At 46.8% G+C, this 21,304-nt stretch overlaps 2 protein-coding genes across 2 annotated transcripts in view; one reads left to right on the top strand and one right to left on the bottom strand.

The window, feature by feature from the left end:
* Positions 1-21,304, bottom strand: part of LOC123758309 (U-scoloptoxin(01)-Cw1a-like) — a 207,017-nt gene that overhangs the window by 12,549 nt on the left and 173,164 nt on the right. Inside the window, exon 2 of the mRNA XM_069329615.1 lies at positions 20,544-20,634. The gene's annotated coding sequence lies outside the window, so the exon portion shown is untranslated. The remainder of the gene's footprint in view (positions 1-20,543; positions 20,635-21,304) is intronic.
* On the top strand, positions 963-1,858 carry LOC138367466 (uncharacterized). The gene is made up of 2 exons (XM_069329129.1): positions 963-1,333; positions 1,636-1,858. The coding sequence occupies exons 1-2, from the start codon at positions 963-965 to the stop codon at positions 1,856-1,858; spliced, it is 594 nt and encodes a 197-aa protein (XP_069185230.1).

Raw genomic sequence — 21,304 nt, 5'->3', positions numbered from 1 at the left:
CGCCACCAAGGTACGAATCAAAGTTCGTAACACTGTCACGCTTTATACGTATTTATTACAATACTTGTTAGCTCCTTGATCTATTTACTATATTGGATGAATAAGGTCTGGAGGAGCTGGTGAACTGTGTACTCACTTAGTTGTGCTTGCGGGGGTTGAGCTCTGGCTCTTTGGTCCCGCCTCTCAACCGTCAATCAACAGGTGTACAGATTCCTGAGCCTATTGGGCTCTATCATATCTACACTTGAAACTGTGTATGGAGTCAGCCTCCACCACATCACTTCCTAATGCATTCCATTTGTCAACCACTCTGACACTAAAAAAGTTCTTTCTAATATCTCTGTGGCTCATTTGGGCACTCAGTTTCTACCTGTGTTCCCTTGTGCGTGTGCCCCTTGTGTTAAAAAGTCTGTTTTTATCTACCCTATCAATTCCTCTGAGAATCTTGTATTTGGTGATCATGTCCCCCTAACTCTTCTGTCTCCCAGTGACGCGAGGTTGAATTCCCGTAGTCTCTCCTCGTAGCTCATACCCCTCAGTTCGGGTACTAGTCTGATGGCAAACCTTTGAACCTTTTCCAGTTTAGTCTTATGCTTGACTAGATATGGACTCCATGCTGGAGCTGCATACTCCACGATTGGTCTGACATATGTGGTATACAAAGTTCTGAAAGATTCCTTACACGAGTTTCTAAAGGCCGTTCTTAGGTTAGCCAACCTGGCATATGCCGCTGATGTTATCCTCTTGATGTGAGTTTCAGGGGACAGGTCTGGCATGATATCAATCCCCAGGTCTTTCTCTCTCTCTCTGACTCTTGGAACTGTTGCCGGGTAACGATCGCACGTCGATCGTTACCCGGCAATTTTGTTCTATAAACTCAATCACCCTGTTAATACTGTATTACGCTTGTCCTGTATTCCCGTTACAGTAAGGACTTAGGGACCATAGACCAAATGGCCGGAATGTCAACAAAATATTTCACAAGACCTAACAGCAAGGAGAAAATGTTGTCACCGTCGCTAAGCGGGGGACTACGGTGTAAGCACAATGGTCTCTCAAGACCAGCATTGTGGAGGAACCTTTTGTTGGTCTCTTTTGTCTTCAGGGGCGTTGAGGAGTGTGTCTTCAGGGGCGTTGAAGAGTATGTGCCTTCAGGAGCGTTGAGGAGTGTCTTCAGGGGCGTTGAGGAGTGTGTCTTCAGGGGCGTTGAGGAGTGTGTCTTCAGGGGCGTTGAAGAGTATGTGCCTTCAGGAGCGTTGAGGAGTGTCTTCAGGGGCGTTGAGGAGTGTGTCTTCAGGGGCGTTGAGGAGTGTGTCTTCAGGGGCGTTGAAGAGTATGTGCCTTCAGGAGCGTTGAGGAGTGTGTCTTCAGGGGTGTTGAGGAGTGTGTCTTCAGGGGCGTTGAAGAGTATGTGCCTTCAGGAGCGTTGAGGAGTGTCTTCAGGGGCGTTGAGGAGTGTGTCTTCAGGAGCGTTGAAGAGTATGTGCCTTCAGGAGCGTTGAGGAGTGTCTTCAGGGGCGTTGAGGAGTGTGCCTTCAGGAGCGTTGAGGAGTGTCTTCAGGGGCGTTGAGGAGTGTGTCTTCAGGGGCGTTGAGGAGTGTGTCTTCAGGGGCGTTGAAGAGTATGTGCCTTCAGGAGCGTTGAGGAGTGTGTCTTCAGGGGTGTTGAGGAGTGTGTCTTCAGGGGCGTTGAAGAGTATGTGCCTTCAGGAGCGTTGAGGAGTGTCTTCAGGGGCGTTGAGGAGTGTGTCTTCAGGAGCGTTGAAGAGTATGTGCCTTCAGGAGCGTTGAGGAGTGTCTTCAGGGGCGTTGAGGAGTGTGCCTTCAGGAGCGTTGAGGAGTGTCTTCAGGGGCGTTGAGGAGTGTGTCTTCAGGGGCGTTGAGGAGTGTCTTCAGGGGCGTTGAGGAGAGTGTCTTCAGGGGCGTTGAAGAGTATGTGCCTTCAGAAGCGTTGAGGAGTGTCTTCAGGGGCGTTGAGGAGTGTGTCTTCAGGGGCGTTGAGGAGTGTGTCTTCAGGGGGCGTTGAGGAGTGTGTCTTCAGGGGCGTTGAGGAGTGTCTTCAGGGGCGTTGAGGAGAGTGTCTTCAGGGGCGTTGAGGAGTGTCTTCAGGGGCGTTGAGGAGTGTGTCTTCAGGGGCGTTGAGGAGTGTGTCTTCAGAGGGCGTTGAGGAGTGCGTCTTCAGGGGGCGTTGAGGAGTGTGTCTTCAGGGGCGTTGAGGAGTGTGTCTTCAAGGGGCGTTGAGGAGTGTGTCTTCAGGGGCGTTGAGGAGTGTGTCTTCAGGGGCGTTGAGGAGTGTGTCTTCAAGGGGCGTTGAGGAGTGTGTCTTCAGGGGCGTTGAGGAGTGTGTCTTCAGGAGCGTTGAGGAGTGTGTCTTCAGGGGCGTTGAGGAGTGTGTCTTCAGGAGCGTTGAGGAGTATGTCTTCAGGGGCGTTGAGGAGTGTGTCTTCAGAGGGCGTTGGGAGTGTGTCTTCAGGGGCGTTGGGGGAGTGTGGGAATCTGGAAGGGTTGCCAAACGCTTGGTTCTCCCTATCTCTCACCAGAGTTTTGGTGTGAGGTACCCTCATAGGAGAACCGGTTATACGTATCTCAGGAGAGACCCGGCTAGAGGTTCCTGGTGGGAAAACCGGTGATGGGACAGCGAGAACATGAACTGGTCGAGTGATTTGAGGTCTGATGGTTTTTTTTTTATCTCGCAATGCTTTCACCCTCACGGCCCTATGATCACCTAGCCTGTGTTAACCTAACATAGCCTGCCTAACCAACCTAACCTAACCTAGCTAACTAGCCTAGCCTAAGCCAACCTAACCTAGCCTAATTTAACCTAACATAACCTAGCCAACCTAATCCAGCATAACCTAACCTAGAAAAACATAGCCTTACCTAATCTTACTTAACAAAGCCTAGCCTAACCTACCTAACCCAGCCTAACCTAACCGAACCGAACCGAACCTCAAACCCTATTGTTGTGACCCTAAACTAGCTTTTAACAATTCTGAGCTATCGTCGTCACCGTAAAGACTCGCCTAAACACCCGTGAAGGTTCAGGAAGATGGAAGGAGCCATCAGGTGTCAACAAGACCCAATAACCCCAAATACTTGCATCTACAATACGTCCTCCACAGCGCTCTGTGTTTTTATTACGTTCCCCCCCTACCACCCGCAGCACCCCCCTCCCTCCTCCACGGCCCTCAACACCATCTCCAACACAGTCAACACCTCCCCTCCCCCCCCTCTCAAAACGAAATACGTCGACTCCTTCCCCCGCAACCCCACCAAGACCAAACCCTATTCCCTTCACACCTATTCAACTTTCAAAGCTTGGAGAACACTCTCTGATAGAGTCAACATCACTCCCCTCTCTCCCCCCCTCTCTCTGCAGCTGATGGCTATACATTCTCCATGTATACACAGCGTGTACATACATATATTTATATGATTTTTTTATACGGCCCAGTGTATCTTGTTTCTCCGTGACCGGCCTTCGCTGCCCATACATAGGTCTGCATATCATTGCACAGAGAATGATATCATTTGCACAGAGACTGTGTATCGCCAGGGTGGAACAGCAAGACGAGGGGGGATGGTGGGGGTGGTGGGGGTGGTCAGGCACGGAACAAAGCTTCTCCCTGGCCCACCCACCCCCACCCACCCCCACCCACCCCCTCCTGCCCCCAACGTCAACAAAGACTGGAAATTAGGTGTTAGGCTTGTTGACACTGTCCTGAAAGAATACTCATTCACTCACATTCTCCTACACTTTCTCTCTCTCATCTCCCCCCTCTCCTCCCCCCCCCCCTTCTCTCTCTCTCTCTCTCTCTCTCTCTCTCTCTCTCTCTCTCTCTCTCTCTCTCTCTCTCTCTCTCTCTCTCTCTCTCTCTCTCTCTCTCTCTCTCTCTCTCTCTCTCTCTCTCTCTCTCTCTCTCTCTCTCTCTCTCTCTCTCTCTCTCACTCTCTCTCTCTCTCTCTCTGTAAAACCTAAAATCTAAAACAACAAGAACAACTGTAAATCCATCCTTCTGAAGATGTATTATTAAGTACGAAAATAAGAAAATACTTAAGGAAATTCCTCTCTTAATCCTTCCTGCGTGGTCTGACATTGTCACATTGCTCATCACGTGTTAATTTCTTCGTGATTCACACTCACACACACATTGCGGGCCCCAGCATGGAGCCCGCACTCAAGGACAAGACGAAGCTGGAAAAAGTTCAGAGGTATGCCACTAGACTAGTCCCAGAACTAAGAGGCATGAGTTACGAGGAAAGGCTGCGTGAAATGCACCTTACGTCGCGGGGAGACAGAAGAGTTAGGGAAGACATGATCACAACCTACAAAATACTCCGAGGAATTGACAGGGTAGATAAAGATAACTGTTTAACATGAGTGGTACGCGAACAAGGGGACAGAGGTGGCGAAATGAGCCACACACACACACACACACACACACACACACACACACACACACACACACACACACACACACACACACACACACACACACACACACACACACACACACACACACACACACACACACACATATGATAGGGAAATGGGACAGGAGTCATTGCTGTAAACAACCGATAGTTGGAAAGGCGGGATCCAAGAGTCAATGCTCGATCCTGCAAGCAAAAATAGGTGAGTACACACACGCACGCAAATGAGCCACAGGGACGTTAGAAAGAACTTCTCCAATGTCAGAGTAGTTAACAAGTGGAATGCATTAGGCAGTGCTGTGGTGGAGGCTGACTCCATACACAGTTTCAAATGTAGATATGATAGAGCCCAGTAGGCTCAGGAACCTGTACATCAGTTGGTTGACAGTTGAGAGGCGGGACCAAAGAGCCACAGCTCAACCCCCGCAAGCACAACTAGGTGAGTACACACAATACTTGAAGCCTCAACAGACAGGAGCATGAAGAGCAAACACACAGAGCAAGATGGCCGACCTCACCACCAGTCCTCAACACCACTGAAGGGTCCAGTAGAGGTGACCGGGGTCCAGTAGAGGTGACCGAGAACCAGTAGTGGTGACCGGGGTCCAGTAGAGGTGACCGGGGTCCAGTAGAGGTGACCGAGAACCAGTAGAGGTGACCGGGGTCCAGTAGAGGTGACCGGGGTCCAGTAGAGGTGACCGGGGTCCAGTAGAGGTGACCGGGGTCCAGTAGTGGTGACCGGGGTCCAGTAGTGGTGACCGGGGTCCAGTAGAGGTGACCGACAACCAGTAGTGGTGACCGGGGTCCAGTAGAGGTGACCGGGGTCCAGTAGAGGTGACCGGGGTCCAGTAGTGGTGACCGGGGTCCAGTAGAGGTGACCGGGGTCCAGTAGAGGTGACCGGGGTCCAGTAGTGGTGACCGGGGTCCAGTAGAGGTGACCGAGAACCAGTAGAGGTGACCGGGGGTCCAGTAGAGGTGACCGGGGTCCAGTAGAGGTGACCGGGTTCCAGTAGAGGTGACCGGGGGTCCAGTAGAGGTGACCGGGGTCCAGTAGAGGTGACCGGGGTCCAGTAGTGGTGACCGGGGTCCAGTAGAGGTGACCGGGGTCCAGTAGAGGTGACCGGGGTCCAGTAGTGGTGACCGGGGTCCAGTAGAGGTGACCGAGAACCAGTAGAGGTGACCGGGGGTCCAGTAGAGGTGACCGGGGTCCAGTAGAGGTGACCGGGTTCCAGTAGAGGTGACCGGGGGTCCAGTAGAGGTGACCGGGGGTCCAGTAGAGGTGACCGGGGTCCAGTAGAGGTGACCGGGGTCCACCCACCTTCTCAACCACCATTCCACTATTTACTATTCTTTACCCTCCATTGGGACTTTGTTTATTTTTCACACTTTTTTTAATCTATTTTTTCTGAGGGGAGGATGGGGGGGGGGGGGCTGTGATCTCTTGTGCTGTGGAGCCCTCCAGGTCAAAGGTCAGGTGTATTGTGAGCCCAAACCCGCGAACAGCTCTTTCACTATTTTGATCGGAAAATCCTTCTAAATGCTACCGAATCCTTCTAAATGCTACAGAATCCTTCTAAATGCTACAGAATCCTTCTAAATGCTACAGAATCCTTCTAAATGCTACAGAATCCTTCTAAATGCTACAGAATCCTTCTAAATGCTACAGAATCCTTCTAAATGCTACAGAATCCTTCTAAATGCTACAGAATCCTTCTAAATGCTACAGAATCCTTCTAAATGCTACAGAATCCTTCTAAATGCTACAGAATCCTTCTAAATGCTACAGAACCCTTCTAAACGCTACAGAATCCTGCTCAATGCTACAGAATCCTTCTTAATGCTACAGAATCCTTCTAAATACTACAGAATCCTTCTAAATACTACAGAATCCTTCTAAATGCTATAGAATCCTTCTAAACGCTACAGAACCCTTCTAAACGCTACAGAATCCTGCTTAATGCTACAAAATCCTTCTTAATGCTACAGAATCCTTCTAAATACTACAGAATCCTTCTAAATGCTATAGACTCCTTCTTAATGTTACAGAATCCTGCTTAATGCTACAGAATCCTTCTAAATGCTACGCACAAGAGCAGATACTGAACCCCCGTGAGATACTTGAACATCCCCGATAGGTCTACCATTCAGGATTAGCGGTTCAGAGCCTCTCCTTCATGTCCCGGGCGAGGAGGGCTCGCCTCTGCTACCATTAATGGTTTAATCAGTACTGGGTCCAGCCATTTGGGCTGGACGGTAGAGCCACGGCCTCGCTTCTTGCAGGTCGGGATTTAATCCCCGACCGTCCAAGTGGTTGGGCACCATTCCTTCCCCCCCCCCCAAACCATCCTAAGTCCTTATCTAATGAGATGAGAAGGATCTCCTCTAATCTCTAATAAGGTTAGAAGTTGAGATGTAAGTTTCCTCCTAATCACTCACTCAGACCTTGAGAAAGCACTCAGGAGAGTATGAAAGACTTGGTGTAAATTCCTTACATAAATTTCACAAATACACAATTGTGGGGTTTTATCTTCTGTTTTTGTGTCTATGAGAAGACATTACCATTACTTAATAGTAATGTTTATTCAAAAGAATGTATGAACAAAGAACAAAAGAGTAATGTACAAGTGTAGGGAGAGGGGGTACACATACTAATGAAGCCACTATTACACATAGTATTTTGGGTAAAATATAAAATAGACAAGCAAATTTAACTAAAAGTGTGAGGGTGTAAAAACAATACTAAAGGAGAAGGAAGTTAACACATTGAGAACGTTCATGGAAAATAACAAATCCTGGACCATTATCAAGTCGATTGTGTAGGGCGAGAAACAGAGTATCTGACTTTAGAGAGAATGCCTACTGTTTTTATAACCCTTTTAGTAATATTTTGTATTTCGCAATGGAAATTTAGTTTGTTGTCAATGTGAAGAATACCAAGGAACTTTCCATCTACTCTGCTCGCAATTTAGGTATTGTTAATTCTTAAATTAATTTAATTGTTGGGCTTGTTACCAAACAAAATGTAAAATGCCTTATCTATGATTAGGGTAATTTTGCTAGTAGTCAGCCACAAATAGACTTGATTAAGTTCAGTATTCACCATATCATTTATAATAAGTGGGTTAGCACGTGAGAAAATGAAGGTTGCATCATCAGCAAATAGAAATGGCTTCAAATGTTGTGTGGGGCTTGGAACATCATTGATATATATATATGAGAAAGAGGAGTGGACCAAGTATACTACCCTGCGGAACGCCAATGTTAATTGGCAGAGTGGGAGAAGTAGCATCGTTCACTGAAACATACTGCTCCTGTCACTGAGTTAAGATTTCAAGTACTGAAGGGAGTGGCCTCTGACTCCATAGTGTTGGAGTTGGAGAAGGTTATTGTCGTTAACAGTGTCAAAAACTTTACGTAGGTCAACAAACAGACCAATGGGGTACTAATTTTTGTCAAGAGTTGCATGCATTAGGTTAAGCATATTTATTAGAGTATTATTTGTGCTTTTATGGGGCCTGAGGGTACACTGGTTTGAACTGAGTATATTGTGATTATCGAGAAAGGAATATAACTGTTTGTACATGAGTTTCTCAAAGATTTTGGACAAGGTGGGAAAGATTCATATTTGTCTAAAAAAAAATATTTCAGTGAGATCTCCACTCTTATGGACTGGAATGACTTTACCCATTTTAAAAGCATCCGGGAAGGCTTTGGGCTCCAGTGATTAATTATAGAGCAATGCTATTCCAGGAGTTAAAAAATCTTGAGGTCTTTTTATAGATTAGGGTTGTTGTTATCTCAGAAGGGTTACAGGATTTAGTTTTACGCGGGTTGAATTGTCTGTGGAACAGTGAATGCAATGTTCATTTATGTGTGTGGTGCACTTACGTTTGTGTGGTGCTAGTGTGGTGTGTCCCAGCCTTAGTCTGGTTAATGTTACATCTAATTCTCTGTGTTTGGTCCTGGTGACCTTTCAAGGTTCCCTGATGGTCTTTTTATGGTTCCACAGTGTGTTGAGGAGCGTCATGTTTATCATTTAAGCTCCAAAGCTTAGAATGATGGTTTTATGGCCCCTTTCCGTACAACATGAGGACCTTATTGACGTGTGGCGTGTGTTATAGTGTGTGTTGTGGTGTGTGTATTTTTTTTTTTTTTGCTAATTCATGGATAATTTAACTGTTGAGTTTCCAGAGTATGCTGGCCCCTGTTGTATGATGTACCATACCCATCTGCACGGCGTGCAACCCGTCCTCCTAATAGAGCGTCGCATTTTGACTTCTAATCTACCTAGGGCCAAAAATGGTTGTACTAGAAAATGGAAGCGGCTGGCTCGCGAAATTGACATATTCCCGTGTTCTGTTTTGGATTCTCTGGAAGGTTAGGATAATGGGCGCTTTAGTACAACAGTTTCTTGACGCTGGGAAACCTCATGAGACCGGGCTGGTTGTGGCGAGGCTGGAGTCGACCAGCTGGTTGTGGCGAGGCTGGAGTCGACCAGCTGGTTGTGGCGAGGCTGGAGTCGACCAGCTGGTTGTGGCGAGGCTGGAGTCGACCAGCTCTTTGTTTTGGAGCCATGATCGAGGTAAGAGTTACAGACTTTTGTTCAGTGGATACGCAGGTGGTCGATGAACACTTTGTCCCTTTACAGGCTTGCGACACTGTGGAGTCTTAGCCTAACATGGAACAGGACCTGAGTTATATATGGGGTTTGATCATCTGTCTCCTACACAAAGCGCGCGCATCACTGGGTCGCCTGCCCAACCCTCCTGCCTTTTTTTTCATCAACCTTTTGACATTCAAACTTTCCCTTCTAAGAACGTCCGGCTTTGTCCATCTAACCTCTGGAGCTCTTGAAGAACTGAACATATAATAAGGCGGCTTGTGTTGTCTGTGAGTTAATATTCACTCCCGCTGAGACACAAGCACACACAATAGGTCACAATGTTGCTGACAACATGTAACCGACACATACGAGGTCACCTCACAGTTCCACACATGAGGTTACCTCAGAGTTCCGCACATGAGGTCACCTCAGAGTTCCAGACATGAGGTCACCTCAGAGTTCCAGACATGAGGTCACCTCAGAGTTCCGCACATGAGGTCACCTCAGAGTTCCAGACATGAGGTCACCTCAGAGTTCCGCACATGAGGTCACCTCAGAGTTCCAGACATGAGGTCACCTCAGAGTTCCGCACATGAGGTCACCTCAGAGTTCCAGACATGAGGTCACCTCAGAGTTCCGCACATGAGGTCACCTCAGAGTTCCAGACATGAGGTCACCTCAGAGTTCCAGACATGAGGTCACGTGCTCTTAGTCACCAAGTACAGTGATGTGGTCATGTGTATTTATCTTCCTTCATCTTAGACAAGAGATTGAAGATTACAGTTTGAATCCCGAACCAGCCCTCATAAACACTGACCAAATGTTCTTCAATCCAGCATCTGGCCGGCCGGCCCCCGCCTCACCCGGCTCCGCCCCGACCCGCGTATGAAAGAAAAATACTTGACACACGACTCACACCTGGAGCCCACAGAGCCACCCTTCCCACGCAACGCCGCCCCGTGAAGCCCCTTTGTTAACCCGTCGGAGTTATAAGGTACTGTGCAGGGAGTGTCCCAGCAGCCCGGCTTGGAACACACCCCAACACACACACATCAGCAAAGGAAGGAAGTGTGTTGACGTTTCTGTTTGTCTTGAACAAATATTATGGCGAATTGAACATGTAGCGACTTTTATATGGGTTCAGGACGGGCCGAAACCTCGACACTTTCTTGTCCTTTTTTTCATCGTTGTTGGTTGATTATTTACATAACAATACATTACACATTGTCTTGTGTTTGTTGGTGGTCGCGCGAGACGTCTGGTGAATGTTGATGACCTCCCGCGAAATATTAAATGAAAGTAATTGCCTATTTGTTATTTCTGCAATCTTATCAGTTACAGCGCAGTTAATCATTTATTGAAGAGTGTTGCGGGCAGGACTGTGATGGTATCAGTCGGTGATGACTCTGTGGTCGTTATCATCACCACGAGGACTCCGTGATCATACACCTTATGGTGTCTTCAACTTTTGTACAGCTTTGATTCAGTCGAATTTGTTATGGTACTGATGATTATAGGGTGATATTTGTATTTTTTATATCAACTGTGTACACACACACACACACACACACACACACACACACACACACACACACACACACACACACACACACACACACACACACACACACACACACACACACACACACACACACACACACACACACACACACACACACACACATGTGGAGTAGTAGGGATGAAGGCGTAGCGGCTCCTTTTTTGGGGGCCCCCGGAAAATAGACGCCTTAGTGGTTCTTTTTTTTTGGGGGGGGGGAGGGGTTATCGCCGTTTTCACAAATTGGCATATTTTCAAACTCAAAATATGTGCTGTGAGTCAGAAATCGGCTCAAAAATAACGCTCATGAGTCAGATTTGTGATATTTCCGATATTCTGATAACTGTAGGGGGGGTTTGGGTAAATTGGGACCCATCGCTGTTTTTACTATTTGGCATATTTTCGATATAAATAGTCGTAATTTCAAACTCCAAATATGTGCAGTGAGTCAGAATTAGGATAAAAAATAACGCTCATGAGAGAGATTTGCGATTTTTCCGATATTCTGAAAACTGTAGGGGAGGTTTGGGCAAAATGTGACTCATTGTTGTTTTCACAAATTGTTATATTTTCAAATTCAAAATATGTACAGTGAGTCAGAAATCGGCTCAAAAATAACGCTCATGAGTCAGATTTGTGATATTTCCGATATTTTGAAAACTGTAGGAGAGTTTGGGCAAAATGTGACTCATCGCCGTTTTCACTAATTGGCATATTTTCGGTATAAAAAGTCATAATTTCAAACTCCCAATATGTGCAGTGAACCAGAATTCGGCTCAAAAATAACGCTCATGAGTCAGATTTGCGATATATCTGATATTTTGAAAACTGTAGAGGGGGGGTTTGGGCAAAATGTGGGCAAAAATAAGGCTTGTTTGGTTTAGTTTGCAAAAGGTTTGAGCAAAAATATAAATTAGGTGAATAAATAAAAAAATTAATAAATACGTTTTATTAATGCTTATTGAATATTATAAATTATTACGGTGGTGAAGGCTGGCAATGACTGAGGGACGGCGGGCAGGTAGTTTAATGGTCAGGTGTACCTAGGGCCAGGTAGCCTGGGGCGACTTAGGTAGCCTGGGGGGACTTAGGTAGCCTGGGGCGACTTAGGCAGCCTGGGGCGACTTAGGTAGCCTGGGGCGACTTAGGTAGCCTAGGGCCAGGTAGCCTAGAGCCAGGTAGCCTGGGGCGACTTAGGTAGCCTGGGGCGACTTAGGTAGCCTGGGGCGACTTAGGTAGCCTGGGGCGACTTAGGTAGCCTGGGGCGACTTAGGTAGCCTGGGGCGACTTAGGTAGCCTAGGGCCAGGTAGCCTAGGGCCATGTAGCCTGGGGCGACTTAGGTAGCCTAGGGCCAGGTAGCCTAGGGCCAGGTAGCCTGGGGCGACTTAGGTAGCCTGGGGCGACTTAGGTAGCCTGGGCCGACTTAGGTAGCCTGGGGCGAATTAGGTAGCCTGGGGCGACTTAGGTAGCCTGGGGCGACTTAGGTAGCCTGGGGGCGACTTAGGTAGCCTGGGGCGACTTAGGTAGCCTGGGGCGACTTAGGTAGCCTGGGGCGACTTAGGTAGCCTGGGGCGACTTAGGTAGCCTGGGGGCGACTTAGGTAGCCTGGGGCGACTTAGGTAGCCTGGGGCGACTTAGGTAGCCTGGGGCGACTTAGGTAGCCTGGGGCGACTTAGGTAGCCTGGGGGCGACTTAGGTAGCCTGGGGCGACTTAGGTAGCCTGGGGCGATTTAGGTAGCCTGGGGCGACTTAGGTAGCCTGGGGCGACTTAGGTAGCCTAGGGCCAGGTAGCCTAGGGCCAGGTAGCCTGGGGCGACTTAGGTAGCCTAGGGCCAGGTAGCCTAGGGCCAGGTAGCCTGGGGCGACTTAGGTAGCCTGGGGCGACTTAGGTAGCCTGGGGTGACTTAGGTAACCTGGGGCGACTTAGGTAGCCTGGGGCGAATTAGGTAGCCTGGGGCGACTTAGGTAGCCCGGGGGCGACTTAGGTAGCCTGGGGCGACTTAGGTAGCCTAGGGCGACTTAGGTAGCCTGGGGCGACTTAGGTAGCCTGGGGCGACTTAGGTAGCCTGGGGGCGACTTAGGTAGCCTGGGGCGACTTAGGTAGCCTGGGGCGATTTAGGTAGCCTGGGGCGACTTAGGTAGCCTGGGGCGACTTAGGTAGCCTGGGGCGACTTAGGTAGCCTGGGGGCGACTTAGGTAGCCTGGGGCGACTTAGGTAGCCTGGGGCGACTTAGGTAGCCTGGGGCGACTTAGGTAGCCTGGGGCGACTTAGGTAGCCTGGGGCGACTTAGGTAGCCTGGGGCGACTTAGGTAGCCTGGGGCGACTTAGGTAGCCTGGGGCGACTTAGGTAGCCTGGGGCGACTTAGGTAGCCTGGGGCGACTTAGGTAGCCTGGGGCGACTTAGGTAGCCTGGGGCGACTTAGGTAGCCTGGGGCGACTTAGGTAGCCTGGGGCGACTTAGGTAGCCTGGGGCGACTTAGGTAGCCTGGGGCGACTTAGGTAGCCTGGGGCGACTTAGGTAGCCTGGGGTAACTTAGGTAGCCTGGGGCGACTTAGGTAGCCTGGGGCGACTTAGGTAGCCTGGGGCGACTTAGGTAGCCTCGGGGCAACTTAATGGCTTACGTGTTGAAGGTCATATTGAGGTGTCTCGGTTGGATTGTATCAGAGTAAAACAGATCTGATGACTCGTTTTGGTGTAAAGGAACTAACATTACGACGTCTAGAATATAAATAGCTGTACGGAACGATGAAAGACAGAGGGTAAGGTTAAAACAGGTAGAGCGGGGGAGGGGGGGGCTACCCTGATATTTTTTTAACGACGGCATGCTATGCGACAGCGTCTGGCAAGGGGGTGTGGGGCAGGAACAGGTGACGTGGGGGAGGGAGGGGCCGACCAGGTAATTAATGACGTCTCATGTAGCCGGATAATGATACAGTTTTAGTTAAGTAGAAATATACCATTTTAGTTATATAGACATATACTAGTTTCCTAGTAAGAATTCTACTTAAAAGTATACAGTCTAAAAATATCTGTTTATAACGGTAGAGTTTATTCTCAGTAATACGAAAGCGGACTTTGCCCTGATTTTTATACGAAATTTCTAAGATCTCGGAAATTATTTTCCCCATAAGATGCTTTTAAGACCTTAGTAGACCTCTTTCGCCTCGAATTTTCTCCATTAGAAACCTTTAAGATCTTAGCGGACCCTTTCGCCTCGAATTTTCCCCATAAGAAACCTTTAAGACCTTAGCGGACCCTTTTCCCCGCAAAAAAAGGAGCCGCTAAGGTGTCTATTTTCCGGGGCCAAAAAAAAAGGAGCCGCTACTCCTTCATCCCTACCACACACACACACACACATACAAGTTGTGATCGTCATGTTAGATGGTCATGGGTTTGGGAGCTCCTGGGTCACTAGAGCAGTGGGAGGGATGATCAAGCTACTTCAAAGTGAAAAAGTGGATACGAGTGAATAAAAAACTTGGATTTTGACTAAAACTATAAGGTAGTGAAGGAAAACAGTAGAAATAGCGTAATTAAAAATAGTTGTTGAACGGATTGTGGCAGTGTGAAGGGTGGAGCAGACCTCACGCTGACTGTGACTTCACAGCCTCAACCTGTGACCGACCATGACTTCACCCGACCTCATGGGGTCGGTCGGCCGAGCGGACAGCACACGGGACTTGTGATCCTGTGGTTCTGGGTTCGATCCCAGGCGCCGGCGAGAAACAATGGGCAGAGTTTCTTTCACCCTATGCCCCTGTTACCTAGCAGTAAAATAGGTACCTGGGTGTTAGTCACCTGTCACGGGCTGCTTCCTGGGGGTGGAGGCCTGGTCGAGGACCGGGCCGCGGGGACACTAAAGCCCAGAAATCATCTCAAGATAACCTCAAGATAACCACCCCTGGCAGCAACCCTTCCTACACCACGTAGGAAGGTGCTTGGAGACTCACTCGCCTCTTTTGAGTAGCAGGTCAGTAAGGTAATTGGAACCCCTGTGGGTAAGGTTGGATTATAGCAATGACGAGGTCAGGAAGGGCGTCTAGGTCCAGCAGTATTATGATTGAAGAGGATAGGTTTGTGGAGAAGATGATTGGAAAATTTGTAGAGAAGAGGGATGTTTGGATAGGTGATCTAATCCAGGGGATTAAAAGTGAAATCTTTAAATAAGATACAGGACGAGGTTCAGAGCGGTCCGTCTAATTACCACAAGCTACCACAAGCTACACAAGCTTCACTAAGCTTCCTGTCAATACGTTAGTAATGAATAAATATGATATATTTACTCATTATAATGTTGGTGGTAAATGTACAACACGAAAAAACAATTTTAATCTGAAAAAGTATCTTTTTATAAAGAAATTTGACGAAAATAAAGAGCTGGTGACGCCAAATCAAGTCGACGATCCAAGCGTCGGTTAGATTAGGTTAGGTTAGGTTAGGTTAGGTTAGGTTTGGTTTGGCTAGGTTAGGTTAGGTTAGGTTAGGTTAGGTTAGGTTAGGTTAGGTCAGGTCAGGTTAGGTGAGGTTAGGTGAGGTTAGGTCAGCCTAACCTAACATATCATATTTATTCATTACTAACGTATTGCCAGGAAGCTTTGTGAAGCTTGTGAAGCTTGTGTAGCTTGTAGTAGCTTGTGGTAGCTTGTGGTAATTAGACGGATCCGTTCAGAGACAAAAACGAGAGTTTATGGACTATATTCAAGAAGAAATCAAGAAGAGCAGAGTGGCATGGGAAACTGAAATAACTAGGCTTACAACTGAATTTGGCAGGAATAAGAAAAGCATGGCAAGGGATAGGGAGTGGTGGGGGATGGAGTAGTGAGTGTGGGAGGGGTGGGGGTCAGTCAGGGGGTGGGGGCGACCAGCATGACCCTTCACTGAGAATGAAATTGAAATTGAATTTGAAATAAGTTTATTGAGGTAAAATACTCACAAAGGGATGAGGTAGCTCAAGCTATTCTCACCCCATTCAGTACAACGTGTTAATACATACATAGACACACATCACAAATAAACATATTACCAAACATTCTGAGAGATAAACATATACATTTCCTCCTTCACAAGTAGTATGGTATCAGACGTACACACAAATACTTTTATGACCGAGGTATACTGTATAGACAATTTGCAAGAGACATGCAGATAATTCAACAAAATATTACAGTCTTGGTGCAAAATTCTTATATCTCTCAAGAATATCATCAACCTTTCCGTTGTGACACATCCAGGCTATTTGTTCAGGAACAGTCCTTATCTCAGTGTTTCTATATACATTAATCAACGGACAATCAAGAACATAATGGGCAAGGGTGTGAGACCTTAACATACCACATAGTTTACACTTCGTGTCATTATCATGAACATCTATCCCATATTCCCAGTAATATTTGTACCCAAGCCTGAGCCGCATGTACACGGAGTCACTCCAAGCATTTCTCCTTTTACCATAAGTGAAATGGGTGTTTTGACTCACATACATGTAGTGTTGCATGGTTTGACTTCTCTCATACATTATCTCTCTCCTCTCCACTCCTGCCTGTGCCTGAATATTTCTGATTTTGCTTCTTATTTGTCTCATTGTGAATTCACATTCACTGTCAACTTGTGGTTTTGATGTGGCACGTTTGGCCAAGTCATCCGCCACCTCGTTGAGCACTATTCCAACATGAGATGGAATCCACATGAATTTCACACTATAACCTTTCAGCTGTATCTCAGTTATTCTTCTCTTACAGTCCTCAACTATAGACATGAAGACTGGGTTTCGACTGTTTAAGGACTCCAGTGCTCCTCGGCTATCGACAAATACAAAAACATTTTTGTCGTCATGACGTACTTCCTCCAAACACGCCAGAATGGCCTGCAGTTCAGCTTGTGTGGATGATATATAATTACTAAGCCGGAGTTCAATTATCCTGTCCACAGTCCCAAACTCCGTATATTCCCTTATTAGGACACCACACCCTGCCCTGCCATCCTCCGCCACCGACCCGTCACAATATACATGTAAACTGTTGCCTCTTGGTAACCGAGATATCATGCTTCCATACAAACACCGTAATTGTCCCGGTTCATGATGAATCTTTTTCACCTTGAGGGGTACAATTTCGACGTCTATTTTCTGTACTTTCCAGGGAGCAGACATATTACACTGTCGAGAGGGTTTACAGCAGTCAAGTACGTCGTATTCCCTGAGGTCATGAGCTAATCCCCTCGTGTAGCGTGTCTCCCTCAGTTTCTTGGAAGTGTGTACGTCACTCAAGCAGGTCTGAACGCTCTCAAACAGCTTATCCCCTCCTTTTCTCCGCATGAAACGAATAGATACTCTAGTGTTAATGTCACGGACTCTATCACACACACTGTAAATTTAATTACATTCTCATTATTTCAATCATTGCATTTCTTTGACATCCAAGAATAATCCTCATAGCCTCGTTCTGTATCAGCTCTATTTTTTTAATTCTGCCTTGGCCTGTGTAAGACAATACGGGTTCTGCGTAGTCTATCAGGGACCGAATAGTACTTATGTATAACATCCGCAAGATAGGTACCCCAACACCTTTACCAGAAAAAGCCAGTGCTTTCAGAGGATGCAGACGGGCTTTACATAAGGTGCTGATATGATTTATTTCAGCATTTTTACTCTCACATGTGTATCCAACATACATGCCCAGATACTTGTACTTCTGAACACGGCACTGCCGTGTTCAGAAGTTCCAGGGCCTGGGGCCCTGGAACTTCTTCAGTCGATTTACATGTATGAGCATTACCTGGTTACGTTTGTCAGAGTGCCTCACTTTGTACGTGAGGTCCCCAGTCTTTTCTGTCACAATGTAGGGGCCTTCGTACTTGTGGGACATAGTGTTCCCTAGTCGAGGCTTTAATACCAGGACAGGGTCGCCAGGCTGAAATACCCGTAACTTGGATTTAGCATCGTTACGTTCTTTCATCTTTTCTTGGGCCTTGCCAAGATACTTTAATGCAGCCGCCTTGCAGTCCTTGAGTCTCTGGTGGTGTTGCGCAAAGAAAGCCGAACCTTCGGTTAACGTTACGTTCCCTAACAGATTCTCCTGTAACATTTGCAAGGGTCCACGAACTTTATGGCCAAAGACTAACTCAAAAGGAGAACAACCCAGTGAACTTTGTAATCCCTCTCTAGCCGCAAACAAAACATACGGTAAATTCTCATCCCAGAAGGTGTGGGAACTCTCGCACGATGTCTTCAACATCTGCTTCAGAGTTAGATGGAAACGTTCAATTACCCCCTGACTCTGTGGATGGTATGGGCTGGAAACCTTATGAGTTATTCCATGTTCCTTACAAAATTGCTCAAAAATATCAGACTTAAAATTAGTACCATTGTCAGTTTGCACGACCCGAGGCAGTCCAAAAGTGGAAAAAAATTGCAACATACGAGCAACAACAGTTTTTGCTCGGATGTTCCTTACAGCAAAAGCCTCTGGGTAACGAGTAGTGATACACATCATTGTGATTAGGTAAATATTACCAGACTTAGTTCTAGGTAATGGTCCAACACAGTCCATTACCACATGAGAAAATGGTTCCTCTGGCACGACAATAGGCTTTAGAGGAGCTTTAGGTGGAGTCTGGTTTGGTTTCCCAACCAGTTGACAAACAATACACGCATTACAAAATTTTGCCACATCGCTTTTCAGCTTGGGCCAGAAAAAATACTTTAAAATTTTGTGATACGTAATATTTATACCTTGATGTCCCCCCATAGGATCATCATGAGCAGCTGCCAAAACTCTTTCTCTATAGCAGGTCGGCAACATAACCTGGTGGACTACCTCCCACTCATTTGACAAGGGAGCACTCTGTGGTCTCCATTTTCTCATCAAAATCCGATCATTGTAGTAGTACCCAGTTGCTGCGTCTACAATTTCCTCCATAGAGACGGCTGTTTCATGACAATCTGCAAGAGTGGGGTCAGCTTTCTGTAACTCACTCAAGGAGGCATCTAGGCCTTGGTCAGATGCCATTGGCCGAGGCTCAACAGTGTTCTCCACCTCCCCACTACTCTCGGTAGATGGCGGTGGCAGGCTCTCCACAATGTCCTCGGCCACGTCATCGAGTCGGGCCATGAATGTGTCCGCGAGGTCCACTTGGTTTTCACCACTCGGAAAGCTCCTCGTGACCTCGGGATTTACCACCTTGGCAAGCACAGGGCTGCCCTTACATTTAAGTCCCATAGACCTGGTCACCGCGCACGCAGGGTACACAACATTATCCTCTGCGGCGGGTGGATCCAGGCAAACCTTAGGGGTAGGCAACATAATAGGCAGTCTGGAGTCCCCTACCTTATCCCCTGCTAAATCATTACCAACTATTACATCAACATTAGGGAAAGGTAGGTATGAAGTGACTCCGACTGTACAAACACCCTTGTGGAAATCAGATTCCAGGGTAACCTTATGGAGGGGTACTGCTCGAGTATCACTAGTGACACCCTCGACCAGTACCACCTCTCCAGTGTTGAGAGTGTTGGCACCTTGCAACGCACTCTCTAAAATTAAAGTCTGGATGGCACCGGTGTCTCGGAAGATCACCACGTCCTTCCAGGAAGAACCCTCAGACAAAAGTAGTCTCCCTTTCGATAAGAATGGGGTAAGCAAGTCCAACCACTGTGGGTTGGAGGTCTTACTCCCTAACCCTTCTGAAGGCCTCAAGCCCTGTGTCACAACTAGAGCATTGGGTCTTTTTTCCGGGTACAGTTGCCAACAACGGCTAATATTGTGGTTTGAACGATTACAGTGACCACAAAAACGTCGGGGAGAAGAGACATTACTAACAGAATTACCCTTCGGTTCACCCTTAGGTGCCGTGGGGCTAGACACTTTAACAGGGTTAGTTATGTCTGAAACAGAAGGTGCATTAGTTAAAGGGTTAGAATGAGCTGGTCTGGACTGGCTGTGGGTATAAGTTTTGCTACTCTGTGGGGTATAATTATTTTTATTGGGCCTTTTGCCCGCCAATTGGTAGTTTTCTGCCAACTTGGCCAAATCCCCTATTTTGGAATTTACGTCTACCCTTCCTCTAATGTACTGTGAAACATTCTCTGGCATAATATCTATAAAATGCTCCATTAAAATTAAGTTCCTGAGAGCCTCGTATGTTTCAGCTTTCGCCGAGCGAATCCATCTATCAAACAATCGAATTTGATCATTCACAAATTCAGTGAGCGGTTGGTTGTGAGTAGGCCTAAGGTTGCGATAAACTTGGCGGTGAGCTTCAGGAGTAATTTCATATGCCCGCAAAATACATTCCCTGACTTTATCATATTCAAAACACTCGTCGTCAGGCATGTTTATAAAAATATCTTGTGCTTTACCCCTAAGTCTTCCCTGTAGGATTTTCACCCACTCTTCCTTTGGCCAGTTCATGGACGTGGCCAATCTCTGAAAATGGTTGAAAAACCTTTCAGGGTCAGACTCGGAAAATTCAGGCAAATTATGCTTTTTCTCATAATGCCTGGGGTTTGAATCCCCGGCAGGTGGAGGTCCAGTGGCATTCGCTCTAATTCTAGCCTCCTCGGTTTTGAGTCTTTGCTCCTCTAATTTTATTCTTGCTAACTCTAGAGCTAATTCTCTATCCTTATGAGCTGCACTTTCTGCTTGGCTAGGCTGGCATAAAGGTGTATCACTTGCCAATAGTTCTTCATCAATACAATGTTGTAATATTTCATTCACCAAAGTCCACTTTTTATCCGCGTCATTTAATTCTAGGCCAAATTCCTTGCCTAACAATACTAAATTAGACTTTTTAAGTTTCTTTATCTCTACCACTGAAGGCTCGCTTGCCAGTCTCTGCATTTCAGAAGACATCACTAATAATTTTAGCTCCCAGCCAAAGAAAAAATTAAAAAATAAAAATTGGAAAAAAACAAAAATTTGCACGGCCCCTAACACAAGGCCACACTAACCTTAATCGTGAAGGGATCCAGCTGGGTGTCCAGTCAGTGCAAGAATGTCCTTAGCTAGATGAGCTGGACCCTAGGCTAGCACACAACCGTTCTGCGGAAACAACAAATTTTAGTTTTGGCACTCAAGAATCTAATTTTTTACACTTATAATGTTCCTCCCGGACTGGCCAACCACTTGTTATAAATAATGGTGTATTGGCTTCTATGGGGGACTTGGTACTATTAAGGGGTAAGGGTAGTTAGAAGACAAGAGTATCAAATATGGGAGAGCTAAAAGGCCCGGCCCCCAAAATAAACTATCCACAGTAGTAATAACTTGCTACTAGACCATATATGTTAGTCTAAGGGTTGATCAATGCGCTCCCACACAGGAAGAAGGGATACTCTGTAATTCATGTACTTATTTATTAACCCCTTAACAACCCCCCATATACACTCACACCAATAACAATAATAATAATAACTTTACCACACTATCTTACGTTAAAAGCCTTGGTCCACATAGGCAGGATACAAGGTTTACACTAATAACAAGCTAGGGTAAAGTACTACTGGATAAGCACTGAAGCTGGATGCAGCTTAGGGTAGTGATACCACGTGGGACCCTAATACAAAACACAACACTTAGGGATACCCAAAACACTGGCAAATACTATCCCCAGGTCTCACCAATCGTTACTACCAGAGTAGGTACACTTAGAAATCATACAATACTTAACTTAATGGTACAAGAACTTAAGGTAAGGGAAATAAGTAAGAGG

The sequence above is a fragment of the Procambarus clarkii genome, chromosome 22 (assembly GCF_040958095.1).
Source record: "Procambarus clarkii isolate CNS0578487 chromosome 22, FALCON_Pclarkii_2.0, whole genome shotgun sequence".
Lineage (NCBI taxonomy): Eukaryota > Metazoa > Arthropoda > Malacostraca > Decapoda > Cambaridae > Procambarus > Procambarus clarkii.
The sequence above is the reverse complement of the archived record's forward strand: the minus strand, read 5'-3'. Positions and strand labels throughout refer to the sequence as shown.

What these genes read in the sequence shown, in the direction of transcription:
- LOC138367466 (XM_069329129.1), top strand. Translation starts at nt 963, where the DNA reads ATGTCAACAAAATATTTCACAAGACCTAACAGCAAGGAGAAAATGTTG. An exon ending in GTCTTCAGGGGCGTTGAAGA is followed by an intron (nt 1,334 to 1,635) that starts GTATGTGCCTTC and finishes ATGTGCCTTCAG; the next exon opens with GAGCGTTGAGGAGTGTGTCT.